At 38.5% G+C, this 13784-nt stretch overlaps 1 protein-coding gene across 14 annotated transcripts in view; it reads left to right on the top strand.

The window, feature by feature from the left end:
- The first annotated feature begins 458 nt into the window (after positions 1-458).
- The window catches only part of Rbm39 (RNA binding motif protein 39), a 38049-nt gene continuing 24723 nt past the window's right edge, over positions 459-13784 (top strand). For 2 of the 14 annotated variants that reach the window (XM_076571009.1, XM_076571006.1), the window contains exons 1-7: positions 459-601; positions 1241-1304; positions 3116-3165; positions 4006-4057; positions 7478-7672; positions 11485-11550; positions 11649-11702. In XM_076571009.1, coding sequence (XP_076427124.1) covers positions 3147-3165; positions 4006-4057; positions 7478-7672; positions 11485-11550; positions 11649-11702 — 386 coding nt within the window. In that variant the 5' untranslated portion in view covers positions 459-601; positions 1241-1304; positions 3116-3146. Of the gene's footprint in view, positions 602-1240; positions 1305-1496; positions 1603-2594; positions 2865-3043; positions 3166-4005; positions 4058-6342; positions 6415-7477; positions 7673-11484; positions 11551-11648; positions 11703-13784 lie in introns of those variants that run through there. The other 12 variants (XM_076571005.1, XM_076571004.1, XM_076571011.1 and 9 more) reach the window with 10 other exon arrangements.

Genomic DNA, 13784 nt, shown 5'->3' with positions numbered 1-13784 from the left:
ACCAACTGTCTTTGCCCTAGAGACAGCGTAGCCTCGCGAGATTTCGATGCCTAAGCTTGTCGCGGGGCGGGGCGGGGCGGGGCCGGGGAGTCCGAGAAGCCTTCCCGAGCTGGGGGGGGGGGGGGCGGAGTAGGGGGGGATGGGCTCGTCTGTGGCGCAATCATTGCACGAGATTTGGCTACGGTCGCCGGAGCCGCACTGAGATCTCGCGATATCTCGTTTTTTCCAGCCTGGAACGCTGGGCAGTTTCTCGCGAGAGCCCGTGCTGCGGCTCCGGGAGACCCCGGGTGTTTGTGTGTGTGTATGTGTGTTGGTGAATGTGAGTACGGAGGAGCAGCGTCCGCCATTTCAGAGAGCTCGCCGACGCTGTCGCAGGGGTGGATCCTGAGCTGCCAGAGCCGCTGCCCTGCTCACCCGCGCGGGCTCCTTTAATCCCATTGTTTCTTGTAGATTCGCCTGGGCCTAGACGCCCTCGGGGCCCGATATTCGGGTTGGGCGGTACCGCGGCCTGGGCCTAGGGGCTTAACAGAACCACAGCGGCGGCGGCGGCGGCGGCGGCGGCCTTCCCGAGTCGAGCACAGGCGCGCGGAAGCCCGCACAGGTACGGGGCGTCGCGGACGGCCTGTGGGCAGCGTTTCTGAGGTCGGGGGGCGGCCGAGGGGCCGAGGGGAGCTTCTGGCCGCCGTGAGCAGCCGCGCGCGGGGGTGGGGGGCTGCTCGGCAAGGTCGCCTCCGTGGCCGTGGCCGCGCCGCTCCCTCCTGGCAAGGGCAGCGCGGGTCCTTTGGTGGTGGCCCGGACCTCCCTGGGGACCTCGGACGGGTCCCTCTCTGTCCTTTGGCGGCCGGGGCTGGTCGCGACCTCCCAACATGGCGCCTGCCGAAGGCTGCCTCGGTACACAACCCCTCCCAGCAGAGGGAGTTTCCCTCCGCCGCCAAAATGGCAGCGCGGGTTTTGCGCGGAAGGAAGCCGTCTGGTTCGCACGCCGAGGTTCGGTGTCAGGGCTTCATCGGCGGCTTTTTGAAGTCAGACATGGGTGCTGTTGGTTGTGAGCGGTGAAAGACGCCCTTCACGTTCGCTTACCCGAGTTAAGTCTGTAGGAACGCGCCTCGCACCATGTTCGCCATTGCAGGGCTTTTTAAGGACTTTCCTCAACATTTCAATTTTGCAGAAGGAGGAAAAAAGTTTTATTCTAGAAGAATTGGAAGTTGTTTACTTACAGGACTGTCTTGTTCTTCCCTAGGCGTGTAGAGAAAATGGCAGACGATATTGATATTGAAGCAATGCTTGAGGCCCCTTACAAGAAGGTGAGAAAAACATGCCAGTGAGCTTTAATATATTTCTTAATTTAGCATTATTCACGAAACTACTGCTGAAATGTAAACTAACCTTCCCGGAGCCCTCTTGATTATCTTATCAGAGATGCATTACGTGTAACTTACAAAAGTAAATATATGCTATTGATGTAATAATATTGTGCAGTAGTTTCACTTCAGCGTGATGAATAAATGCCCATCTATCTCTCTTTGTAGACTTGCCTAACGATATCTCACCTCTACTCCCATGAATTCACCTTTGATTCCAGTGTGAACTGTCAATCATAAGGTAGTAATTGAGTGACTTATCGCTGTACCGTGGTCCCCTAGGTAAAATGACTCAACTAAGAATTACCAGCTCCAGTTTGGTATAGCAAAAAAGGTGAATATAGTGGTTTGGGAAAATAGCAGGGGTCCAAGAATAAATCATAACCAGTCTGTGGCAAGTAAATCTTCTTAAAGAGTCTTTAAAGAAGAAATGGGTGAGATTTAAAATTTATTTTATATAAATAGACATAAGGCTGGTGATAACCTTAATACAGGCAGGTGTTGATCTGCTTTTCAGTTAATAATTACTAAATTCTTGGATCCCTGAATAGAAATTAGCAAAAAAAAAAAAGAGAGAGAGAGAAAGAAAGAAAAGAAAAGAAAAAAGGAAAGAATAGAAAAAAAAACAAGACAAAAGGCAAGAGGCAGTGTCACAGATTAGAGTCACTTGATGACTGTTTTACTGTTCTCCACAGTATTTTGTTTTTAATTAGGTCCTGCCATAGTATTTCACACTAAAAACTAGAAAGGAATTATTTTGGCTAGTAATACCATATGACCCGTTTCAGTATCACAGTAAAGTAAACACGCTTCATTCTTGCCCCCAGTTGGTGGTGAAAGTAGCAGTATGCATGCATTATCACTGGTGTCGCAACCTTAAGCTTTGTAACTTAGCATATATACTACTGTAGCTGATGTGTTCAAACTGAATAAACATTGCGCTTAAACCGTTTAAAAATAATACATTTGTTTTGGAGTGTAGCACGACCATGTGGTTCCTTTTGGATGAATTCTGATAGTTTTAAATAGTGTAATTTTGTAATGCTAGTCATTTTCTTGAAGACATATTTTCTGTTTTAATGTTTCTTGTCTGAGTTTAACGTGGATGTAATCCATGTAAACAGGTATGGAAGTAGGAAATGTTTAGGCTGGACTGGTGAATTATTAATTAACTTTTCTTGGGTTCTTGGGAGTCAACATTACTAAAGCAGTGTGAATCCCTGTTTGCTTCAGGGCGAGATGTGTGACAGAGGTGGCATCAAGCTCTTACAGTCCCAACCCTCCAACGGAAATGGGCGAAGATCTCAGGAATGGCATCGGTCACAGGAAATCGATAGTGGCTGGCTGCTAGCGTGGCCACTTGGGGCTTAGGCAGAAATAGAGCCATGGTACCGACAAAAGGGACAATAGCACATGGAATAAAACTCAATGACTTCATGTTCATAGAAATGCTATTTAACCACTTCAACGTTGTAACTCTGGATAACTTAATATCTAAACAATGTAAGAAAGTAAAATATAACATGTTAATGTGCAAAGATTTTTAATTTTTGTTTCTTGATGACTTAATTATTAGCTACAAAGTGGTTAAACGTATACCATCTAAATTTTTTTTATAGCCTTCCATGTTAAACTAAATAAGTAATTAGTTTTAAAATTGTCTTGTATTTTCTTATTCCTATTCCCTTTACCCTTTGACAACTTGAAATGTTACCACTTCGTCCTCATGATGTTCTTCTATCAACCTTGCTTAGGATGAGAACAAGTTGAGCAGTGCTAACGGCCATGAAGAACGTAGCAAAAAGTAAGTTTGTACAAGGAACCTGGGAGGGTGGGCTCTAAACTTCTTGTGGTGGAAATCTTGTGTTCTTGTGCCTAAAGCATCAAACTATGGTTTTCTTCACTTCTTAGAAAACTGCTCATACCTTTTTGGATGAGAAAGTCCTTCAAGATATAAAATTATGGACTTTGCGATGTAGACTTCAGGATATAGTTTGAGACCTGGACACTTTGCCTTCCAAGGATCCCATGATTCTCTTGAGTTCTGTGTTTTAAATTTGGTAACTTTGGCTTAATTTTTGGAGATGTGATAAGAATCATTGAATTAGAAGAGTTACATTAGAAAATACATCATGGCCATGGCAAATACTGTTTACCTTTCACTAAAGGAATGGGCTATGAGTTATTTCTGTTCTTTGCTACTTAAAGGCCCTTTTGGTAGTAATGAAAGGGCATACTTAATTCTTTCTAAGATTTTTTTTATTCATTGTTTTGGGCTTTTTTATCTTTAGTGTATCTAAGGAGACCGTTAAGAATATGTAATTTGGGTTAGATGAGTAACCTGAAATAAGAACTTAATGCTACGGACTTAGCACAGAATACAGTATACAAAGAGGTATATTAAAAGATTAAACAGAATCTAATTGATGAGGTTGGAGACGACCCATGGTTGTGAAATTACCATTTAGCTCCAAGATTAGTAATTCTTAACATGATGTGGTCATGTTATTTCATTAAGTTGTTCTAGCCCATGTTTATGATGCCATACTAAAACATTTTGTCATATCATGACCCCATAATACATAATGGAAATAATGATAAAATAGCCACTTACTTGACTCTTTTTGGCTCTTTTCCTCCTAAGAGCTCAAAGTGCTTCATAATTACCTCAGTCATCCTCACAACAACTTTGTTAGGTAGGTTGATATAATTTCATAAAATAGATGAAAAAAATTGTTCAATGTGGGTCACTTAGGTTTTGCTAAGCCAAGGTTTTATAATCTCAATGTGGTAGTAATGGATTAATTTTAATATGTGGGTTGGGTATGGTGATGCAGGCTTAGAATTCCCTCCATAAGAAGCCAAGGCAGGGTGATGATACATTCAGTGCCAGCCTGGGTTTCACAGTGAGATATTGTAGAAAATACAAAAATAAATTAATGCTAAGAGGAAAGAAAGGTCTGATTTGTGGAATTTTTTTTTCTTGCACAAGATTAGGTGGAATCACTAATGGTTCCTTACTAGTTAGAGGTGGATGCAGAGAGCAGGTTAACAGGCAGGGTTCATATCATGCATTTTTAATGTTTGCCAAAGTAACAATTTCCTAAAGTTTTGGTTTCACAATTTTATAATCAAAAGAAAATTCCTGGAACAGGAGTCTACTAATTTACAAAAAACGACTGTAGCTGTCAGGCTTCCTGACTTACTTAGTAAAGATTTTATCATAAGTGTGGAAAGGAGGAGGATAAACTTGATTACAGATCTTCACTATTCTCTAATGTCACTTCTTCCCACTAATATCTTCAGATTGTATTCTTTTAATCCTGTTTCTAAACTCATGAAGATCACCAAGCTTTTATGAGAAATTTGAGCATAACACATTGTATTAGAGATAGTGGGCATTTTTGTTTTTTGTTGTTTTATCTGATATATGTAGTCATTTGGGCAGTTTAACATTCAATATTTTAAAGGAAGACTTTTCTATACACTTCAATTATTAATATCTTTAAAATGTTCAAGGTGTTCTTAGTTACAGATGATTTAAATTACGTGATTGCCTAATTTAGTTACAAAGTGTTTATCTGGTGATTTGAAGGAACATGCCATTAAAACTAATTGAACATAACGTAGAAGAAAACTTTAAACTCGGGGTGAAACACAAAGCAAATATTTGCCCTCTGGGATAAATTGTGTTAACCTAAGGTAGATGTAATTTTTGTATGGTTCATGCTAAAACTTTATTGAATTGGAGATAACTATTGCTGGTAAGGTAGAAAGAATATAAACTGCAAATTCTGACATAGTTAACCAAGTATATAAACTCTTTTGTTTAAAAAAATTGTAACTAACTTGTAACACACTATCATGTCCCAGTAGTAAAGGGATAAAGTTTGAAATAACCTGTTAGCCTATTTTCTGAAGTTATAACAATGACTTTGTCAAGGCCTCCAATAATCTCCTAAGTACTTGAGGTTACTCCTCATGGAAGTATTTGTTGCTGTAACCAGTTTTGCAGTCTCAAATCAAACTTCATTTTGTTTAAGTCTTTAAAGAATCATTTAGAAAGGGATAACAATAAAATGGCACAGTTAAAATATATTGGCTACTTTGGTGTGGATTATCAAATTTTGGAATAAATGACTTTTCTATTTTTTTTTCTTATTTTCCAGAATACTTTGCATTTAAAATTTAGATCTTCTTACATGGAAGAGGTCAAATCCAGTTATAGCAAAACACCTTTACAGCAGAGGCCATATAACCAAAAAGTCCAAAGGCCCAGTGGACCATTTACTTCAATGATGTTCAGTACAAATTCCACTGCCACTAAAGACTTGGGAAAGTCCCATTTAAGTTGTAACAGGATTTGACTATTAGGATGGATTTTGTATAACTATTTCTTTAGTTCATAAATGTTCTTTAATGCTGGAATTTGCTCTAGAGAAGTACCTTGGTTTCTTGCAACATTAATCTTTTGTCTGAGCTTTCATATAGAAGATTGTATTTTCTGATACCTTAGTATGTTGTCTATTTACCTATCTGGGGTTGCCTTCAGATGTGGGTGGGGATTTGCTTATGAAAAGTAGCAAGACATTGGGTTAAAATTAGATTTCTTATTTATTTTAAACTCCTTTGGTAGAATAAGACTGGGGACCTATGAGAGGTAAATAGGCAGATTGACGTAGCTGTTGTGGGCTATCTTTGAGCAGAGCAAAAACTTATTGCCCTTTTTTATAGGGGAATGGAATTAATTTTTACCTTTTCCCCTAATTTATAGGTAGGGCTTAGGTTTTAGCCATTTTAGAATTCTTCGGTCCTAAGAAATAGTGTCAGGGTTTGAAACATCAAAGTTGGAATGTTAATTGTTGCCCTTCTGAGCATCGGAGTTGCTTTGACTTCTATAAATAATGAGTGTAGCCTAATTTTCTGTCATGTGCTACCTAGCATATTTCTGACAGTCAGGTGGATTATCTTGAAATTTTAGACAAAGTTTCTGCCTCCTTGGAAAGCTCTACATCTCCTTGTGATTGGAGTGTGGGTTTCAAGATTCCAGAAGGTGGGTGTCTTCATTTTCTATTTTCAATGCACTCTAAGATGACCTGCTTACAGGTTCTCTGAGGCATACCTCAGTTGTTCTTGTGCTAACTTTGCTTTGATACAGTTTAAATAGCTAATTAATTTTCCTAATGATGTAGAGTTGTCAAAATGTTCAGACTTCAAACAACTTAAAAATGGACATTTTGGTGGAATAAATTTATTTCAAAATGTCGTTCATTTACATTGAAATATCTGAAGGCACCTCTAATTTGGGTGATGACAGAGGCACAGATTTCAAGGATTAATTATTAAACCAGTGGGTGAGATACTGTAAAGAACACAAAAATGAGTGGAAAGATAACTGACGGGCTTTTTTACTTTCCAAGGAAGGTCATGTTGTTTTAATTGCGTCCCACAGGCTCGTATAAACTAGTTTAAAAAGGGCATTTCCCATTTTCATTATAGCTTTAAGTGGAAAGCTTATAAATGGTCACAGTAAAATCTGAGGTTGTAAAAGTTAGTTTTACTGCATTCTTAGTATTCTCTATCATTTCTGGTAATTTTGTCCATCAAAACCAAAATGCTATGTATATGGTGTTTTGAAAGTTAAAAATATTCTTATATGTACATTGTATCAAAACTTACTTAAACTAAATTGTTGTATGGACAATTTTCATGTGACAATTACTATTTCTTAAATGTAAACATACTGTAACTTTGATTACTGTAGCTCATAGATTACAGTAATTCTTGGTGGTCTGTTAAGGGAATGGCAGTTAAATTGTTTTTGAAGTTCAGGCTTGGTGTTCTACTTACCAGCAAGTCCTGTTTCTTGTTTCAAGCTGTAGCTGCTTCAGGAGATCATTGCAAATTCTTCCTATTAAACCTCTCGATTCTTTGACTGTCTTCAGTTAACATGAAGCAAAGGTTGCCTAGGAGTTGTTTTTCCTAAAGTATGATTTTGTACCATTGTACAGTGGTAAAAATACATTTACAAAAGGATAAACATTTTGACCATAAAAGGAAATATATATTGGTTAGTATTTAACAAGCAAGATAATGGTATTTTTTTTCCCCTTCAGGAGAAAAAAAAGCAAGAGCAGAAGCCGTAGTCATGAGCGAAAAAGAAGCAAAAGTAAGGAACGGAAGCGAAGTAGAGATAGAGAGAGGAAAAAGAGCAAAAGCCGGGAACGGAAACGAAGTAGAAGCAAAGAACGGAGACGAAGCCGCTCACGAAGTCGAGATAGAAGATTCCGAGGCCGCTACAGAAGTCCCTAGTATGTAGTTTTTGTTTTGGGTGTTTAGACAGCAATTAACTGGAGGAATATGAATTGAGATTTTTTTCAACAACATTTAAAATGAGGGGTATTGACATTGAAGCTAATGTAAAAATAAAGTATGTGGACTGATATATATAAACCTTAGGCCCTACCAGCTAGAATTATTTGCTTGCTTGCCAGTCCAAATTAAAGCAAAGCATTTGAGCGCTTGATAGTGAAAGCCTAAGCTGTGAACTATTAGAACACTAATTATACAAAATATGGATCTAATTTGTGTAGTTCAGGTAGAAAACCTTGACTGTGGCTGTGGTGAGCTGAAATCCTTCATCAATTTGTGTGCTCAATTTTTAGGCTCATTACTCTTTAATTTATATTTATGGCATTAGAGTAAACTGAAAGTGCTTTATAGATGAAGTTGTAGGAATTCGCATTGCATGCATTATTTAAGGAAATATAAGGTAACTTCATTATAGCTGTTAAACAAAACAAAACCCTGGCGCTAGAGAGATGGCTCAGCTGTTAAGAGCACTGATGGCTCATCCAGAGGACTCAGTTTCAATTCCCAGCACCCACATGGCTGCTCACAACTGTCTGTAACTCCAGTTCTAGGGCTTCTGACACCCTCACACAGACAGTTGGTGCAGGCAGAGCACCAATGCACAAAGAAATTCACCTGTATTGTGGAAAAAACTTGAATTCCTGTGTGGGTATTAAAACAAGCACAGTCCTTAATGTTTACCTAAGTCCTTAATTTTTTAAAAAACAAAGCTACTTTTCAACTTTTTTAAAACTACTTTTAAAAGTATTTATATTTGTGTGTGGTGCCAGGTGCCAGTGAGTGCAGGTGTCCGTGTAGGCCAGAAGCATTTGACCACCCCCTACCTTGGGGCTGGATGGAGTTAGAGGTGTTTATGAGATTCCTGATGTGTGGATGCTGGGAACTGAACTCAGGACCTCTGTGAAAGCAATATTGGCCTTAACCAAATCATTTAATTTTAAAATTTTAAGTAGTTAAGAATTTAACTGAATGACAACTGAATCAGCCCCTAAGCTTTTGTTAAGGAATAAACATCGATGTAAAGTAATAGTGATGATTGTCAACAAAAGACTCAGAATCCTGAGTTTTGTAAGATACTGGTATTAACTGAAGGTGTTTGAGTTTGGGTTCTGGCTCTTTCATTTATGATGATAGTATATATGCTGGAGTCTGGATTCTTCTCATGTTTCTAGGTTCCTCCTAATTGCTTATTTTATATAATTTAAATGATGATAATGGAGCCACAATGCTATTTTAACTCTGAATTATATATGAGAAGTTTTATTTCATTAAGAGTTACACTACATTCTTTAAGTAAGATTGTTAATTGTCTTACCAGGATGAACTAAATGGGTACAGTTTTTAAAATTAGAATACTTTTTGTAGAGTTTGGATGGATGATATCTGTGTGTCTGTGTTTTACCCTGGTCTGACTTATTTTAAACTTTTCTTGTGTTGGGTTTCAGTTGAACTGTGGAGTCTATAACTTGACAATTTTATAACTAAGGGAAAAGCTTAGTCAGGTTGGGCAGAGGCAGATCTTTGTGAATTCAAGGTCAACCTGTTTTACATAAATCATTTCCAGGCTAGCCAGGGGTGCATAGTGATATCTTGACTCATTCTATTTTGTATTATTCGTAACAGAAGGAGGAGAAAGGAGCTTGTTAAATTATATTTTTTATGGGACCCAGGTTCAATTCCGAAGACATACATGGCAGCTCACAACTGTCTTTAACTCCAAGATCTGAAACCTTCACACAGACATACATGTAGACAAAGTGCCAATGCACATAAAATAAAAACAAATTATAAAAAATTATATAATTAAATGAACATTAATCATTCCAGTAATTGCCTATTAGGGGTTAGTGAGGCAGAGGAGGAGTATCACAGCTAATTTCCAGTCAATAATGATAGTGAATTCTAAGCCAAGTCCAGCATATGTACACTATCTTAAAACTTAGAGTGTAAATTAGAAGGGACGGATGAATTTTACTTGAAAATGCTTAGTTATAGGTTGAGAAAGTTTTTGTTAAAATTATCCAAATATAGAGTCTATCCAAATATAGGTAACAAACCCTTTCATTTTTTATTTTACTTAGCCTAATTAAAGAACTATGATGGTCCTTTTATGATGCTAATTGTACATTAAGGAATATATATAGCTTATGACCATTGTAACTGAGCTTTACCCTTATAAAGATACAAAATATTTGTATTATACGTTACTGTGAAAAATCCCCTTTTATGCTGGGAGGTGGTGGCCCACGCCTTTAATCCCAGCACTCAGGAGGCAGATCTCTGAGTTCAAGGCCAGCCTGGGCTACAGAGTGAGTTCCTGGACAGGCTCCAAAGCTACACAGAAACCCTGTGTCAAAATCCAAAAAAAAAAAAACCCTTCTTTTGCTGTTTTACAATATTAGTATCAGGCTAAGGGAAACATATATATTTTAGTACTGAGAGTTGTCTTTGAATTCTCAAAATTTTCTGATGAGTAACCTATTTTAAGCTTGAGGCTAGCCTGGTCTACAGAGTGTGTTCCAGGGAAGCAATAAATAAATAAAATAAAAACATCGGTATCATAAATGCTTTCTACAATAAACAGAATATAGTACATTAAATATGGTAATATTCTCTAAGAATTATTACATATGGGCTGGAGAGATGGCTCAGAGGTTAATAGTACTGGCAGTTCTTTGAGAGGACCCAGGTTCAATTCCCAGTACCCACGTGACAACTCACAGTTGTCTGATTTCTGCATATGTACATGCAGGCAAAATACCAATATATGTAAAATTGGAAAAGTATTATTACACATTAACTGGGCATTGTGGCACCCTGCACACAGGCCAGCTAAGATTATACAGTGAGAACCTGTCTGAAGAAAAAAATTAAGTGCTGAATGGATGTGGTGTAACATGCCTTTAATGCCAGCTCTCAGGAGGCAGAGTCAAGAGTCTTTGTGAGTCTAGCCTGGTATAGAGTAAGTTCCAGGACTGCCACGGCTATCTCCTGCCTCCCAAAAGAAAATTACATGGAACATATCAGTTTCGTGGTATTATACACATACACAAAAACACACATTTTTATTTTTATTTTTTTAAAATGTCCTGCAGGACGGTGGGGGCACATGCCTTTAACCCTATCCCTCAGGAGGCAGAGGCAAGTGGATGTTTTGATTTCAAGGCTAGCCTGGTCTACAGATTTAGTTCCAGGACAGACTCCAAAGGTACACACAGAAACCCTGTCAAACAAGAAAAGTCCTTCATGTGGTTATGGTGGCTCAGGGATTCAACAGTAGTCTGATAACTCCTAGAAGTTGAGATAGGAAGAGCAGGAGTTCTAGGTCATTATTCACTGCATAGTGTGTTTATTTATATAAGTGCATGAGTGTTCAAGAAAGAACTGCATAGTAAACTGATGCTGGGACAAGAGTGCACAGGCATTTGTTTTTACTTTGTTTCAAAGACTCACTCTTGTGTTCATAATTATATGGTTGAAAAACTAAAATAGATGCAGTAGGTTTTTTAGAAAAAATATTGAGGCTGTAACTTTTGTTCTTGGCACCTCTAACTGGTCCAGGATAGACAAATACAAGGGCTACAGGTCTGGGATAAAGTTACAATTTTTTCTAAGTACTTTTGTTTCCTCTTTGTAATTAAGATAAAAAAGAAGCTGCCTAAACAATGTTAGACTTGCTGGAGAGCCCATGCACTTGATCTTAGCAAGATCCTAAACCTGTAACTAGTATAATTTTGTGTTTTCTTTTTAGCTCCGGACCAAAATTTAACAGTGCCATCCGAGGAAAGATTGGGTTGCCTCATAGCATCAAATTAAGGTTTTTAAACATACTTCTGAATTGCTTAAATTGTTTTTCAAGGATCTAATGAGATCTTAACTTGTTTGGGTAACTTGTGAAACTTTTTAACATTGCAGCAGAAGACGTTCCCGAAGCAAAAGTCCATTCAGAAAAGACAAGAGCCCTGTGAGGTAACTGTTGGCTCCCCCTACCTTTTTTAAATCTGTTAAAAATTTTGTAAACAAAACAAAAGACTTTTAAAACTATTTATAACTTATTATGATCATATTATGACTTTTGTTTTGTTTTGTTTTCTGAGACGGGGTTTCTCTGTGTAGTTTTGGTGTCTTGGATCTCAATTTGTAGACCAGGCTGGCCTCAAACTCACAAGAGATCTGCTTGGCTCTGCCTCCCGAGTGCTGGGGTTAAAGATGGGCGCCACCACCGCCCAGCCACATTATATCTTATACTTCCTTTTGTAGTATTGTTAACTTAAAAAGAATGATGAAGAACTTTCAGTAGTACTGCTTTTCAATTTGTTTATTTTTATTTTGAAGACAATGATTATAACAGTCCTGGCTGTCCTAGAACCTGATTTATCGACTAGACTGGCCTAGACAGATCTACCTGCCTTGGCCTCTCTAGAGCTGGGATTCACACCTGTCTTAATTTTATATATTCTAAAAAAACAAAATATCACGAGGCAGGTTTTTAGTAAATTTATACTGATAATTTTAAGTCAGCTTTATTTCATATGGAATTAATATGTAATGACATTTGAAAAAAACTGTATAGTAAAATAACACAGCAGTTGCAAGTTTTACTACTTGGTACTGTTTCATGAGAACATGCATTTCATCTTAGGTAGGTGTCTTACATAATTGAATGGTGATTTCTGTTCATGAAGGTTGCATGAATTATTTCCTTGATAAGTTTAAGACTATACAATGGATCCTTTAGCATCAAGGCACATTTTGTCATAAGGTAGCATGCTTTACTAACCTGGCTGATCTTAAGGCCAGCATTTTAAATTTACTTTTAAGGCAGGGTATCTCTTTTTAGCCCTAGTTCACTTGGAACATGCTATGTATACCAGGCCTCTTTTAACTCAAGAGATCTTCTTGCCTATGGTAATCTAGTACAATCATAAAGGTGTGTACCACCATGCTCAACTTACTTTGTTTTTAAAAAAAAACAAAATTTATTTTGGGACTGTTGTACACAGAGAAACCCTGTCTCGAGGAAAAAAACAACAAAACAAAAAAAAGCAAGAAAAAAATACCAAAAGATAAAAGATTTTATTTCATGTGTGTGTTTCTGGGCATGTATGTGCAATGCCTGATGCCTTCTAAGGCTATAAGGAGGATTTAGATTTCCTGGAACAGAAGTTACAAACAGTTTTGAGCACCATGAGGGAGCTGGGAACCAAAAGCCTGGTTTTCAGCAAGGGTAGTCAATGCTTTTAACCTCTGAGCCATGTCTCCTTTGTTGGGAGCTGGAGTATATTTCTATTACTTTATGTATTTATGTATTCTAATTATAAAATCCTCAAGTTTGATAAAAACTTCAACGTGCCAGGCGGTGTTGGCTCTCTTTGATCCCAGCACTTAGGAGGCAGAGCCAGGCGAATCTCTGAGTTCAAGGCCAACCTGGTCTACAGAGCGAGATCCAGGACAGACAGGCACCAAAACTATGCAGAGAAACCGTGTCTCAAAAACAAAACAAAAAAAAAACTTAAATGTTATTGAAGTTTTACTTTTTTTTTTTTTCTTTGGTTTTTCAAGACAGGGTTTCTCTGTGTAGCTTTGTGCCTTTCCTGGAACTCGCTTTGGAGACCAGGCTGGCCTCAAACTCACAGCGATCCACCTGTCTCTGCCTCTGGAGTGCTGGGATTAAAGGCGTGTGCCACCACTGCCCCGGCTGAAGTATTACTTTTTAATGAATATTGTGTTGTTGTTTTTTTTTCTCTCTTTTGAGACAGGATTTCTCTATAGCTTTGGAGCCTGTCCTGGAACTCACTCTGTAGCCCAGGCTGGCCTCAAACTCACAGAGATCTCGCTCTACCTCCCGAGTGCTGTGATTAAAGGCGTACACCAACACTGCCTGACATATTGTGGTATTCTTTTGTTTATTTGGTTTTGATTTTTTATGACAGGCTTTCTCTCTGTAGCCTTGGCTGTCCTGGAACTTTGTTCTGTAGACCAGGCTGGCCTTCAACTCAGATATTTACCTGACTCTTCCTGCCTAGTGCTGGGATTAAAGGCATGTACCAC

The sequence above is a fragment of the Peromyscus maniculatus genome, chromosome 4 (genome assembly GCF_049852395.1).
Source record: "Peromyscus maniculatus bairdii isolate BWxNUB_F1_BW_parent chromosome 4, HU_Pman_BW_mat_3.1, whole genome shotgun sequence".
NCBI lineage: Eukaryota > Metazoa > Chordata > Mammalia > Rodentia > Cricetidae > Peromyscus > Peromyscus maniculatus.
The sequence above is the reverse complement of the archived record's forward strand: the minus strand, read 5'-3'. Positions and strand labels throughout refer to the sequence as shown.